Raw genomic sequence first — 14,514 nt, forward strand, 5'->3', positions numbered from 1 at the left:
TTATTTATACTTATTAATTTATACTTGGATTAAAAAATCCAAGTTATCAGGTGAAGAGGAAATCATACTTGCAAAAAGAAAAGTTTTATCAAGCAATTAAATAGGAATTCCTATAATACACTGAAGATTCATTTAATAATGTAACTTACTTAATAAGGGCTGCAATTATTTGAACATTTAATGCTGATCCATTAATAAAACGATCATGCAAAATCTGGAACCCATTTAAAGTGCCGAATTTGTTGAGAAGATCCACCAGCCAACCCTGCAATACAGTTAATGAAAAAGGTTAACGTCCTGCTTTCAGGGAAGAAAAGGACCATCTGAAATAATTTCTTGATTGAAAAATACTAGAAACAGGAAACTCAAATTATGTAATATCATCTGTGAAATAAAACAAAATAGTACATATTATTCATAGTAATCCTCTCTGTGAGAAAGAAGCATGAATGGCAGTACAAGTGAAATCACTAGGTCACAGTTGTGTGTTCGTACCAATTATCGCTGAACAGGAACGAGAAGCCATGTTTCTATTTCAGAGACCTCATTATATGAGAATACCTTATTACCTGAAAAATTTTAAACTTAAGAGGATAAAAAAAATTTTTAAATAAGAAAAAAGGTATTTGATGACATAAGACAATATTTGAATTCATTTTTTATTGTAGTTGTGAATAATTAAAAATTCCCTATAAATACAATAATCTTAAAGCCTGAGAGTGAACTATTAAATACAAACCCCTGGTATTGTATCTGTTGCTCCTAACTAGAACATGCTGGTTGATGCTTTTGCTGGCTCATGTGAATGCCCCAATTCTCACCTTAGAGATAACCAGGATGTAACAGTATGGATTGTCTTTCAACCTCCTCACTAGGGGATAGCAATACTCAAAAGTACAATGCAGCTGGGATAGCCAATGGTTTGTGGAGTTAAAAGCATGCCTGATATGTAAAACTTAAAGGTAATTACTGAGTCTTAAGCAAAAATAATTTCTATAGCTACTTAAAAAACAAAAACATAAAAACCATGTCCAGGACAAAGGGAAAACAGAAATATAAGGTAATTGCTCTAAAGAGACAATATGGTACCTAAAGGTAGTTTTGATAGGATTTTAAGTCTACATCAATTAAATTCTCTACAAAATTAACCACCATTTCTCTATGTAAGTTTTCATTATAGTATTTTCCTGCCTTGTTATTTGGTCTTAAAAAGCTAATTCCAGAACAATTAAAAATCTGAGCATTTTAATCCACCAGTCCCTTTTGGCATTCAGCAATTCTAGGAAAGTACATACTCATTCTGTATTATATATAAATATATATATATACACACACACACACACACACACACATATAATAGCATATGCATGCACACAGTAAAATAATCAGTCTAAAGCTAATCCTAGGTTTTCAGCTATACTGTATGTTTAAGCAATTAGGAACATTCTGTTATTAGTAATACTCAAGCAGGGCTAGGTTTCAAAGAAAGACATAAAAAGATCTTCAACCAGAAGCCATCTTAAATCAAGTTGTTTCCTGGGAGTCTGTAAAGATGATCATTGACCTACACAGCAAAAATTAAAGAAAGAAATACAGATATATTTTGGAGACTGTCATTGTTTGGTCATTAATTTGATTCACCAAAACAAAGGCACGAAGTGGAAACAATATGAATCTTGGGAAATACAAAAAAAATCCCAGCTCTAAGTTTAACACATTTTGAGGATTTCCACTTTTAAATGAATAAACCAAGAATTTTATGTATAAATTCAAATTTTCCATGCTGGGTTTTCCTTTTTGTAAGGCCCACAATATTAAAGTTTCCCTAAATTCTAGTATTTAAAAACTATGTATTGTTATATAGTATTTATTAAAAGATGTACAGTTAGGGATGTAGTTTTCTTATTTTGCATACTCTATGCAAATATAGAAAATTTACATTTGAGAAATTTTACGATGATGTATATGTATGACATGTTCTAAGTTTTACTATTTTGCTTTCATTTATAATTTCTCTCATTTTACTTTTGTGACACATTACTAGACATAGGATATACTTGGTCTTGAAGTCAAAACATTAGAATGTCTACAGTGATCATGGCCTTGGTCAAAGAAGTCATCTCATCTATTCTACTCTTATTTATGAGGACAATTAAGGCCTGTTTCACATTAACCCAATTTATGACTATTCCCCAAAAGGCTGGCAGAAGTCAATGGGGACTAACTACGTGGAGAGGGCTAAAACAAACAAAACCATAATCCCAAACAATTTTGTCACTCATAATTCAATAAAGCTGCAGGGTGGTTGGTTAGAATCCAAACTACAAAATAATGCGGAATCCCTTGAATAGTAACATGAAATTACGCTTCTTCACATTAACAGGTGGTTCAGATCTTTGACAGCTATGAGACAGAGCAAAACTATTAATTATGAAAATAAACCAACACACTTTTGGTGATCGAGGGTCTGGAGAACGAGCGAAGAGTTCATCTTCAGGCAACTGAACACTTGAAGAAACGGATTCACACGGACGTGTACCATTGTAGATATGGAATTTGCAATGAGGATTTAAGGCCATGGAGAGAAGTTCTAGAAGTGGAAACCAGTCTTGGGATAACTTGGCCACACATAGCTCCACCAGGCGATGCGTATTGTTGATAATACACCTCTGTTATATAAGGGGAAAAGGTGATTTAGAAGATCAGATCATTGCAACTCCAAATAGAAAGATCCTCCCATCTTAATTATATTTTAATTACCATCTCTCCATTTTTCTATCGTGATCATTTAAACTGTTTAATATTGGGATCAAACAGATATATTTAAAAAAAGAATTAACATTTACTATCCTTTATATAGTACCTACTTGAAAAAAGCCATTTGTAATGGCTTACAAAATGAAGTAGGCAATGCCCTATGTCTATGATGTCCATAGACAAGATGCAAGTTACCTTTTTTTTTTTGTCTTTGCAATTTATACACTAGAGGCAGCAATTCTAACATCTACGCAATACAGTAAGTATCCAAGATGGAGTAGATTTGCTATCTAAGCCTCAAGGCAAAAGTCTAATAGCACTTCCTAAGTTTCCGTTTCTTTACTTACAAAGTTACATGTTGGATTAGAAGATTTTGCGATTTTTGTGCTATGGTTACATTCGAAAAATAGTTCACAGAGCACAAAAATATCTGCTTCACAGCTTATGACATTTCCACAGTATGAATATGGAACAGAAACTTGAAGTAATCATGGATGGCATTTCATCAATCGAAGATGCACTTTTTTTAACTTTTTTTTTTTTAATCTCTGGAATTTGATTATATCTTATAATCAATGCATACTAGTTTCTTAGACTGACGGTATAGAGAAAACTTGCATCTGCTTCTTCTGGTCACTTGGGCATACCATCAACCAGAGACCACTTTATCCATTTGAGGATTTTTTTTTGTTTCACAGCCGTAATCTGAATTTAGACTACAAAACTCTGAATACTGGCCTGTGGTTTAAATTTTCAGGTGATTTTTAACTCCTCTAAGATGCCACGGTTGAGACATACAGGTTTTTTTGCATCCCTTTCTGTGTGGTAACTTTATTTCTCTGCTTTGACCTTTATGTCCCAGATACTAGACTCCCTAATCTTAGCTGTTTTTCTTCCTTAGTGGTACATACAATGAGTACATGGTACATCTCAAAACTGATGAATGTGGTCATAAGGCACTTGAGAACCCAGAAGACAGATTATTAAACCAAAGGTCTCTAAATCTCACACCCCTAAAATGATCATGCTTTCTTCTATAGAAATTATAACTTATAAGAAGTATTTTTAAAGTTTCTCAGTTTTAGACGCTTGAATTTAATTCAATTAATGAATCAAATATATAACCAAATATGTATTTCACATACATAGGAGAAAACACTCAACATAGGCATCACTGGGGAAATCTGATTTTTTAAAGTCACATGCAAGACTCACATGAATTTCAAACTTCCAGCCACTCACTGCCTCATCTGTAAGGATTTTAGTGAATGATATTGTTAGCCCATCTCTGAAAAATCGTTGACATGCTTCACTTTTAACATCAAGGCCTAAGGGAAGAAAAATAAATGTAAACAAAGTATTTTTCTGATTGTCTCACAATGCCCGATTACATGATAAAAAGTAATAAATAAACTACTCACTGATAGGTAAGAAATTCAGACTAGCTTTGGAAAAAACATTATCGTAAGAGGTCAAAAAGACAAATACACCAGAAGTATTATCAAAGTTCCTATGTGTCAAGAAGGTAACAGATTCAGAAACCAAAATAATTAATGAATTTCAAAATTATTTAACTGTATAAAAGTACATGAAATCAAGTAATAGGTGAATTGAAAACATTTCAAATTATGACACTAGACCTTAACCACACAAAGATTATCAGTGCCACTGAGAAGGAATCTAAATGCTTCAGAGCATTTTACTCCCTGAAAATAAAATTTAAAACTTAAAAAATGAGGTTTCACAACTATTTTTAAAATCTTATTTTGGTTGTAAACGATCCGTTAGACATCAGTATCTTCATACTATTCTACATAAGTGTTTGATTAAATAAGATGAATTGTTTTTGTCTCCCTCTCTTTCACTGTCCCAGCATTTATGCTTCTTTGTATTTTTGCTTAATTTCATCTGATTTCAGAAAGGCAACAGAGCTGAATGCTCCGCCCTGCCAAACACAGAGAAAATCTTTAACTCTTGATAACACAATGAAAAGTGATTCAATCTGTATATAAAATGTTCTCTGATTTTGACTGCAGAAAAGAGAACATTTAAACTCAGTACTGTATTTAAAAATCTGAACCTTGCCTAAAATAAACCATGGTCCCATGGGGGGGCAGAGGGTTCTATGTCCAGTGAATCTCAAGGAATATTAAATGAGATACCATTATGTGTTCTTACCTGTCACTGTACAGTCAGGACCTAGAACATGCCTATTACAAATATCTTCAAAAATTTCCTCAATAAATGTGTAAATGAACAGAAGAAATTTGGGTAGTAGAAAATATAATATGGAAATGTTTTTTCATAATTAGATTATTTTTCAAGATTAAAAAGATGTGGAGAGACATCCTTTAAATGAAGGAAGGAAACTATTTTAAGACAAAAAAAATATTACCCTTGCCATGGAGACAAATAAGCATATTAATTTTTATAATGATCAACTTCAATTGTGATAAATGCCTATTGATAGTTAGAACACATCCATGGCTACCCTATTTCAAAAACTAAAATGTCATTTATTTGAATATCCAATGCCTTAAAATTAAAAGAATGTTATAGTCCTTTGCTAAGAGAATTCAACTACACCTAGAGCAGACCAAAGCCACTAGAAAAAAACGATCAATTCAGGCACTGAGGTTTCACTTCTAGACGACAAGGTAAAAACACCAGACCAGAAAGTTTCAAGCCTTTTTTAGAGAAAAATCAAATCTTTTTAGTGTATTAAGAAAAATAATAAACATGTAAGCTGAACAGTTTTGTTTAAAAATGAATATACACCAATTTTATGTGTAACTTCAGCTAGTTAATGAACACCCCTGAAGGCTGACCAAAGGACCTGAACCCTTGTTCTAGGTATATATCATAAGCCACAGCAAGAAAACTTAGATGTTCTAGTCTAGGAATACCCAGTTAAATGTTCATAAGAGAGGAAAACAAGTGTTTGGGGATAAAGTGAAAGTGAACCTAGTAACATACATTATGAAAAGCATAAGAACATCTAAACTTACCTTTTTTACTAAGATCAATAGCAGCTTCTAAAAGCACTTCTAATTCCCCTTTCGGCAAAACTGGAACCACCCATCGAGGCCTAAGGATTTTAATAATATAAAAAGATGTTTATTGGCTGCACTCTAAAAGAGGCACTATAAATGAGTTACTAATTATAATTATTCACCTCACCACGAAAAAATTCAATATTAACTCTAAAAAACATTAAAATTTTAAAACAAGGCTGGCAGAGTATCTGCTTTGTGAAACTAAGCTCCATCTGTTGTCCCTACAATTTTTTAAAGAACTGCCAAACAAAAGATAGAAGGGGGGGGGGAGGAATCTATTTTTTTAATTTTTTGAGAGAGAGAGAGAGAGACCGCGAGAGCAGGGGAGGGCCAGATACAGAATCTGAAGCAGGGTCTAGGCTCTGAGCTGTCAGCACAGAGCCCAACACAGGGGTCGAACTCACAAACCGAACTGTTCAGTCACGACCTGAGCCACCCATGTGCCCCAAAAGGAAATTATTTTAGTAACAAAGAATATAAAACTAGCATAACAACCAAGTATCAATTAAATGGATACTTATTGTTTAAGTTCATAGGAAAGAGCTCTTTCAGAATTATGATGAACCTCTTAGTTGTCTTCAATTTCTTCACAAATCACAAAGAAGAAAAATTTAGGTGGAAAATGAGGGTTTTCTGCCTCAATTCACACAATTCATCAATTTATCCTGAAGGTTAAGTAGGATGTGGGTCTCCAGGCCTCTCTGTCTCCATAGGTACCCTCCTCCCTCCAACAAGGATGCAGCATACACCCAGGTGGTGCTTTCTGTGGTCCCAGTGGCAGCCCAACCATCTGCAAGTCCATCCTTTTCCTACCCCTTCTTCCTCATCCTTCTCACTGCTCCAAAAACCCTTGATTTGGGGGGGGGGGGGGGGGGGGGAAAGTGCTCCATGACTAATATATGCAAACTTTTGTCTTCAAGCCTGCATAACAAGTACCCTTTAATAACAATCACCAGACAAAGATCAAAACGCAACAATAAAACCTTTTGCTAGGTCTCTGCTATAGAGAAAGAATAACCAGGGACAAAACAAATAACTTTATACAATTTCAATGTATATATTGTGTATATATTGTATACTACCAGAATCACAGCTAATGTGTTCTTTCAAATATACTTATTAAATACAATGAGTTAAAAAATATATTAATAGAAAATTTTTCAAGATAAATGAAGTGAGAAAAGCAAGACAAAATGATTTGGTAAGAAATCTCACATTTGTAGAAAAATCAATACAAATCATAGTAAACACAAAGATAATCTGAAGAGTCTACTCCTTATTGTTAGTAATTACGATTTTTTAAAATGCTTATTTATTTTTGAGAGAAAGACAAAGAGTGAGAGTGGAGAAGAAGCAGAGAGGGAGAGGAAGACAGAGAATCTGAAGCAGGCTCCGTGCTGTCAGCGCAAAGCCTGCCTGACGCGGAGCTCAAACCCACAAACTGTAAAATTATGACCTGGGCCAAAGTTGGATGCTCAACCGACTGAAGCACCCCTCAGGCACCCCTGTTGTTAGTAATTTTTTCTTGAGACGTGTATACAGAGGAAGGAGATTATAGAGAACTTTATCAACACTTTATTTCCACGTATAACAATGCATACTTCTATTACTTATGTAATCAAGATTTGGGGGGGAAAAAAGAGGGGGGTTCTATTTCCCCTGCTATTACATATATTAAGTATTAACGGATTTTTAGAAAGTCAAAGAATAAAGAAAATTTAGTAACGCAAATGCTTATAAGTCTTGTGTATTTTCCTTACTTTCCTTTTTAGGAGTTAAAGGGATGTGTCACACCTCCCTAGTACTCACTTGTTGACCCCACAGCCTGGTGAAGACCACAGCCATATGTGGTTCCCCCCAACACGCTCTTCCCTCATCTTTTTTTTTTTTTTTTTTTTTTTAATGTTTATTTGGGGGGGGGGGGGGGGGAGGAACAGAGGGAGACACAGAATCCAAAGCAGGATCCAGGCTCTGAGCTGTCAACACAGAGCCCAACGAGGCACTTGAACTCATAAACCGTGAGATCAAGACCTCAGCTGAAGTCAGATGCTTAACCTACTGAGCCACCTAGGTACCCCATTCCCTTATCTTCTTCAAATCTTTTTCTTCCTCTGCACACAAGCTTTAAACTTACATTCTCTTGGAGTCTTCCACTACAAGTACAAAAAATTATACTCTAAACTTGCCCCTGAAGTGAAGATCAAGAGAAACAAATAGCAGAGATGGTTAAATGCCTCAGGCTAGTAAAGGGTTCCCAAGGGGCAGGCTCTGAGGAACTCATGTTCTTGTGACCTGGCTTACCTCAGGACCATGCAAAAATCATGAAAATCACCCAGCAATCAGGACAAACAACATACCAAAACGAAAAAAAAACTTCATAAACATTCAAAGAGGGAAATCATACATATGGTTCTACTTCAGAAACACACCAGCTTGGGTCATCATCATTAATTCTAAAAACTTTACTGACACTGTTACTCCCTTTCGTTTTTCAAATGCTTTACGAACCATGGGTTACAAAGTACTTGGTAATCACCAAGATGTTAAGGCTATTAAGGAGGCGGAGTGGCTAACTGTGGTATTTCTGTCCACTCTTCCTCTTTTCTTATTTACTACTAATCACGTGCTAAGAAACCATTGGCTCTCCTGTGTATTACACACATTAAGAAAACAAAACAAATTAACTCACCTATTGATCATGTCATCCAACTTTGCCAGGTCAGTATGTGGAAATGCAGGTTCCTCATCTTCAAGCTGTGGTGGAGCATCACCTTGACCTTGTTCATCTGGGGGAGTTGCCGGGGAATTTTCATTGGAAGAATCAGGCGACGAAGTCTTAAAAATCAGATATTCCAGATTTAGGTTTCTATACCATACGTACATTTAATAATTCAAACACCAACACAGATTAGAGTAAGAGAGTAAAACTTTAAAGATAAAGTCATAGTAAGTTTACGATGCTTCAGGAAGTCTCTGTGCTACTGTGCTGTAATTTCACCTAATCCTCAAGAGCCTAAGAAAGTATTAGACAGCTATTTAATGGATGAAAAAACAAACTCAGACAGTAAGTAATTAGCCCAAGGTCACACCGCTCCAACTCTATGGTCAGGATTTGAATCCAGGTTTGTGTTAACCATGATGTATACTGCTCCTCTACTTACATTTCCCATTACGTGAGCCCTGTCACAACAGGAATGACTAGACAAACATGAAACCACGTTTCTCGTGATGAGCACGGAGTAATGTACAGTACTGTTGAATCACACAGCTGAAACTAATATAACATTGTATGGTAATTATATTTGAATATCAAAAATAAGTAAAATTCAAAACAAACAAAAAAGAGCAAACCTATTGAATCTCTACTAGTTCCTGGTTTAAAAATAGCATCTTGGGCATCCAACAGAACCTTTGACTATGTTTAAAGAAACCTAAATAGTGGATAACAAATTTATGACACAAGAAGACTTAACAACTCTGTCCAGTATCTATGACCACGTACTTCAGTATTTTATGGCCTAAAAGTGGGAACTGGAGAGGAAAAGGAATGACGTTGACACACTTATTTGGAAAAATAAAATTAAAACCTGACTTGCTTGCTTCTCTAAAATGGCAGAGGGAGAGGAAGAGAGGAGGGGCAAAGGGAGAGAGAGTGCATGTGTGTCTCTTTTCTACCATACTTGTAATAGACTATCTAATCTAATAATAAATGGACAATAAAAACTTATCCCCAAGTGCCAAATTTAAGTATCCCACGGTAACAGTATTTTTGCCTAAAAACTCATCCATACAGAATTCTATGTAAACATGTACCAACTGTAAGCAGCAGGTCTATGGTTCACGTGCACGCAATTCAGTTATAAATTCACCTGTAAGTGCCGTTAGAGCTGTGCGTCACAAATTTTAGTATGTATGTCTTACCTGGGTATTTCCCAACTTAAAACTGTATATATTAGAAAAAGTAGCTGAAAATTAATTACTAAACTTCCACTTCAAGAAATGAGAGTATTAGCAATTCAAATTCAAAGGAAATGAAAGGAACAAAGACATGAGGGTAAAAGCACACATAGGGAAGGGAGAGAGAATCAAAGCGAAAAGCTGGTTCTGGGCCAAGTTTAAAGAAACTACTAAATCCCTAGGAAAGAGTATCAGGAAAGAATGCAAATTAGCAGTGTCAGAAATGAAAGACGAGATGTTACCACGAGTCTAAGACATTAAAAAGATATGAAAGAAGTAACAGAATCTCACACAAATTCATCCACAGAATAGAAAAAAAGAAAAAAATATTACCCTATGAGTTTTAAGGCCAGCATAAAATCTTGATACCAAAATCTATTTTAAACTATTTGCAAACATTATTTTACTCAATCCTTGTAACAATCCTATGAAATAGTTATTACTGTTATCCCCATCTTACAGATGAAAACCGGAGGCTCAGAGGTTACATATGTTACCCAGTCATAGACTAGTATGCTGAAAAGCGCAAATTTGAACACAACATGACTGGAGTCCATGCTCTGTAACAGAGGCTACACTGAATGACTTCAGGCTTTGCTATGGAAATGACACAGGGCTTAAATACTTCATCTGATAACTGACCGTGTAAGTAAGACACCAGCAAAAGAGGCACCATATGCTCAAGCATCACCATCTACAGCACCTGAGCTTTCTTATTACTATTTACTTTTCTTAAAATAACTGTTTTATGGTTACTTCACAAACCATTCAGAACATGCTTCATTATTTACTATCTCATGGTAGACAAACCAATGTAACTTTAACTAGTATCTTACATGTCCTACCTGATTCTGTTGGAGGGGGGGCTGAGACTGTCCATCAGGAGCCTGGCCCTGGCTGTCATTCCCTCCTACTGGAGAGCCACGAGTCGTGGCTGTCATACTCGACACAGGGCAGATCTTTGCAATTTTGTCTGCTTATGTAGTTGTCTTGAGAAAAGAAATTATAGTCCACTTATAGAAGATGAAGTACCAGCATTTGTCAGTCTTAAAAAGCTCCAATTCAAGAATAAACCATCTTGCAGAGACCATTGCATAACCTACAAGAAGAAAAAAAAGTACATTTGTTTTAGATTTAAAAACCATGAATTAAGGAACTGTTCCATCTTTTTTTTTCTGAATGTTTATTTTATTTTTTTTTTATTTTTTTTTTTTTTAACATTTATTTATTTTTGAGACAGAGACAGTGCATGAACGGGGGAGGGTCAGAGAGAGAGAGGGGGACACAGAATCGGAAACAGGCTCCAGGCTCTGAGCGGTCAGCACAGAGCCCGACGCGGGGCTCGAACTCACGGGCCGCGAGATCATGACCTGAGCTGAAGTTGGCCGCTTAACCGACTGAGCCACCCAGGCACCCCAATGTTTATTTATTTTTGAGAGAGACAGACAGAGTGTGAGTGGGGGAGGAGCAGAGAGACAGAGTGACACAGAATCCAAAGTAGGGTCCAGGCTCTGAGCTGTCAGCAAAGAGCCCGATGTGGGACTTGAACCCACAAACCGCGAGATCATGACCTGAGCCAAAGTGGGACGCTCAACCGACTGAGCCACCCAGGGACCCCAAGGAACTGTTCCAGCTTAATGTTACCAGTGAATCTAGTCAAGAGAAGATGGCTATACAATGGGAGGGTAAAGTGAAAAGCTAAAGTCACACTGATACCATATTCAACTTAAACTGATAACTGTAGATCAGCTTGCATCAAAGCACAACCTTATGATAGATTTCAGTTTTCTCCTGGGATTCCAAAGACATTATTATAAAGGTATTTATTTAGTTGCCATTTTGATTCAATCATGGAATGGCAAAAACTGTCTTCGACTTGCCAATGCCATAAATACTTTGCAAAAAATATGTATACTCAAGACAAACCAGGTAACAAAATATTAATTTTTAAAACCATTTCAGGAAAGATTGCCTAACTAAAGCTTATCACCAGTACCAGAGCATTGTAAGTAGTTTTTGAACAAGCTTATGAAAGGTTTTAACAGAAACTTTAAAAACTTTGGGGGAAATTTTCTTTGGAAAAAGCTTGAGCTATATACTACTACTCCAAAAGAACCCAATTTGTCAAGTGACCCTGACTCTCCACTTTTGGCAATGTTTAGGTCACAGGCATTCCCAAAGACAGGACAGGATTATGGACAACTGTTTAACAATGGAATTCTTTGTTACCTGACCAGCAAAGGAATATAGGGGAATGCCACCAAACCCTCAATTCTATATTCATTAAGACCAATGGCTCTCATCCTTAGCTGCATACTAAAGTCATCTGACAGGCTCTGAAAAACACTAATGTGCACACTCCTCTCCAAAATGAATGAATTACTACATTTGAGAGTGAAGACTAGGCATCAATACATTACAACAATTCTCCCCTGGAGGTTGAGAACTGTGCCATCAGATTGAGAACCTTAGCTGAGGAGTTCTAGGTATTTGGTTATTAAGTGACCATACTTTTCATTAGTCCAGAACAGTCCATGTTTACCTATTTATTAACCTCCAATTTAAATATAATCATTTAACCCAGAGATGGGTTTCTAACAAGATTCTGTTTCACTTGTCAAATTGGTATAATAACAACAAAGAAGTTTAAGACCAGTAAGATCTAGCCACTGGTGAGACTAAACACAGAAAAATGTTTAATATGTAAAGCAAAAATATAAAAGATAAATGATCGAGCAGGCTCTCTTTCATTTTTGTTTCCCATTTTCAAACACCCTACGTTACAAAAAACTTCATGTTAAGTAAACAATTTGAAAAATCTGGAGAAACTAGCCTATAATTTTCCTTAGCCATTTTGAGTCGGCTAGCAGATTACTTGAGTAACGGTCTTCTCTTACCACTCAAAATTATCAGCTAATCAATTCACTTGATTCTTTTCCACCTCAAATTTATTCCAATCTCTTCCTTTTATTTCCCAACCTGGGTTCATAATCCGCTTGTATACTCTCCCCCGAAGGATGATGTTCCCATCACCATCTCCTCACTCTTTTCCTAGATCTTAGTCTATAAATATTATGCTTGTATCTTCCTTACTGAAAAATGACCAGTTTCTGCCCTTCCCTTTTCCCAAAAATCTTAAGAATGTCTCGTCTCCTTTTACTTCTTCCATTTTCCGTCATTTGGCTGAGTCTAAGCTACCAAAGTTGCTTTTAAGCCACCGGGTTTTAACTGAGGTCTATGGATAGATTTGAAGAGCAACTCTGCTAAAACTACACACAAAGCTTCGTGAATGTGTGTTATTTGGTGGGGAGAGACGTTCTAATTCACAGATCATCAATGCTCTACTGACAAATCAATTAATTGCTTCTTGCTGTTCACCATGTTGGCCTCTTCCACCCTCCCTTTTTGAGCCCCCGAGCTTCTTAGGCTCACACAATCCTGGACTCCAGGTTTCCTTTCTATTTCTTTTTAAAGGGGACGGTGGCAGGTAGTAGTGACGTCAGTGAGGAGTATGGTTGTGAATACTGAAACAGAGTTGAAAACATCCACTAGACAGTTGACTCTCCAAGTCTGGAACTGAACCAAAACTTTGGGGTCTTGAATATAAAGTCTATTATTCACTAAAGGGTAAAGGGAATGGACTCATTAGTTAACAGTATTACCTATGAGCTTCCCACCCACCCATAAACACAACCTCCACACGACTACTACCTCACTCTGAGAGTAAAGGGGCCACAATCTTGTGGGGTGTTAAGAAGTAGACTATATACCCCAAGTGTCAGGTAAATCAAGGAGAGATGATGAATCCTGAGACACACCAAAATTAAAGTGGGTTTAAGGCAAATCTTTACCATTTACACAGAATTTGTGGTATTCTTCCATAAATAGAAAACTAATCGTCTAAGAAGTGACTTGACCAAAGCACAAATATTAAGTTAACAAGTCTAGAATTCTATTACCTTGTCCATTAAACCAATACTATCTCTATTTTTTGAAAAAATATTTATTTTGAGAGAGAAACAGCATGAGCAAGGGAGAGGCAAACACAGAGGGAGAGAGAATCCCAAGCAGGCTCTATGCTGTCAGCACAGAACCCAATGTGGGGCTTAATCTAGCAAACCATGAGATCATGACCTAGACCAGAAACCAAGAGTCAGATGTTTAACCGACTAAGCCACCCAAGTGTCCCAATACTCTCTCTCTTTAAAAAGTCTTTCCAGGAAGCAATCCAAGGACAAAAAAATAAACAAAATGTGGTGTGTACATACAATGAGATATTCCAACACATGATACAACATGGATGAAACTTGCAGACATTCTGCTCAGTGAAATAAGTCACAAAGAAACAAATACTCTATGATTCCACTGATACAGAAAGTAGAAAGGTGGTTATCAGGGGATTAAAGGGAGATGGCGGTGGGGAGAGATGACTGGGGAGTTAACAGTTTCAGCCTGGAAGATAAAAAAAAAGTTCTTGAAATGAATGATGGGTTGCACAATGAAAATATGCTTAAAGGCAAATTTTAGGTTATATATATTTTCCCACAATAAAATTATATATATAAAACACTAACTGCTGTCTTGCTTTTGCAGTCCTTTTAACAGATGGAGATCATATGAATTAAAATATCTTAAAATTATATCCTCATGTTGTTTTGTTTACACTCACTATCTTTCTATCTATTATGTATCCCAATAACCCTCCATCTATAGACAAAACTATCTGGCAAAAAGTCAGGGCATA

At 36.1% G+C, this 14,514-nt stretch overlaps 1 protein-coding gene across 2 annotated transcripts in view; it reads right to left on the bottom strand.

The window, feature by feature from the left end:
• Positions 1 to 14,514, bottom strand: part of USP9X (ubiquitin specific peptidase 9 X-linked) — a 156,671-nt gene that overhangs the window by 86,573 nt on the left and 55,584 nt on the right. For both annotated transcript variants that reach the window (XM_081793514.1, XM_081793513.1), the window contains exons 2-7: positions 10,616 to 10,869; positions 8,503 to 8,648; positions 5,766 to 5,845; positions 3,973 to 4,085; positions 2,451 to 2,669; positions 150 to 265 (exon numbers count right to left, since the gene is read on the bottom strand). In XM_081793514.1, coding sequence (XP_081649640.1) covers positions 150 to 265; positions 2,451 to 2,669; positions 3,973 to 4,085; positions 5,766 to 5,845; positions 8,503 to 8,648; positions 10,616 to 10,711 — 770 coding nt within the window. In that variant the 5' untranslated portion in view covers positions 10,712 to 10,869. The remainder of the gene's footprint in view (positions 1 to 149; positions 266 to 2,450; positions 2,670 to 3,972; positions 4,086 to 5,765; positions 5,846 to 8,502; positions 8,649 to 10,615; positions 10,870 to 14,514) is intronic.

This window comes from Panthera onca, chromosome X, assembly GCF_046562875.1.
Source record: "Panthera onca isolate mPanOnc1 chromosome X, mPanOnc1 haplotype 2, whole genome shotgun sequence".
Lineage (NCBI taxonomy): Eukaryota > Metazoa > Chordata > Mammalia > Carnivora > Felidae > Panthera > Panthera onca.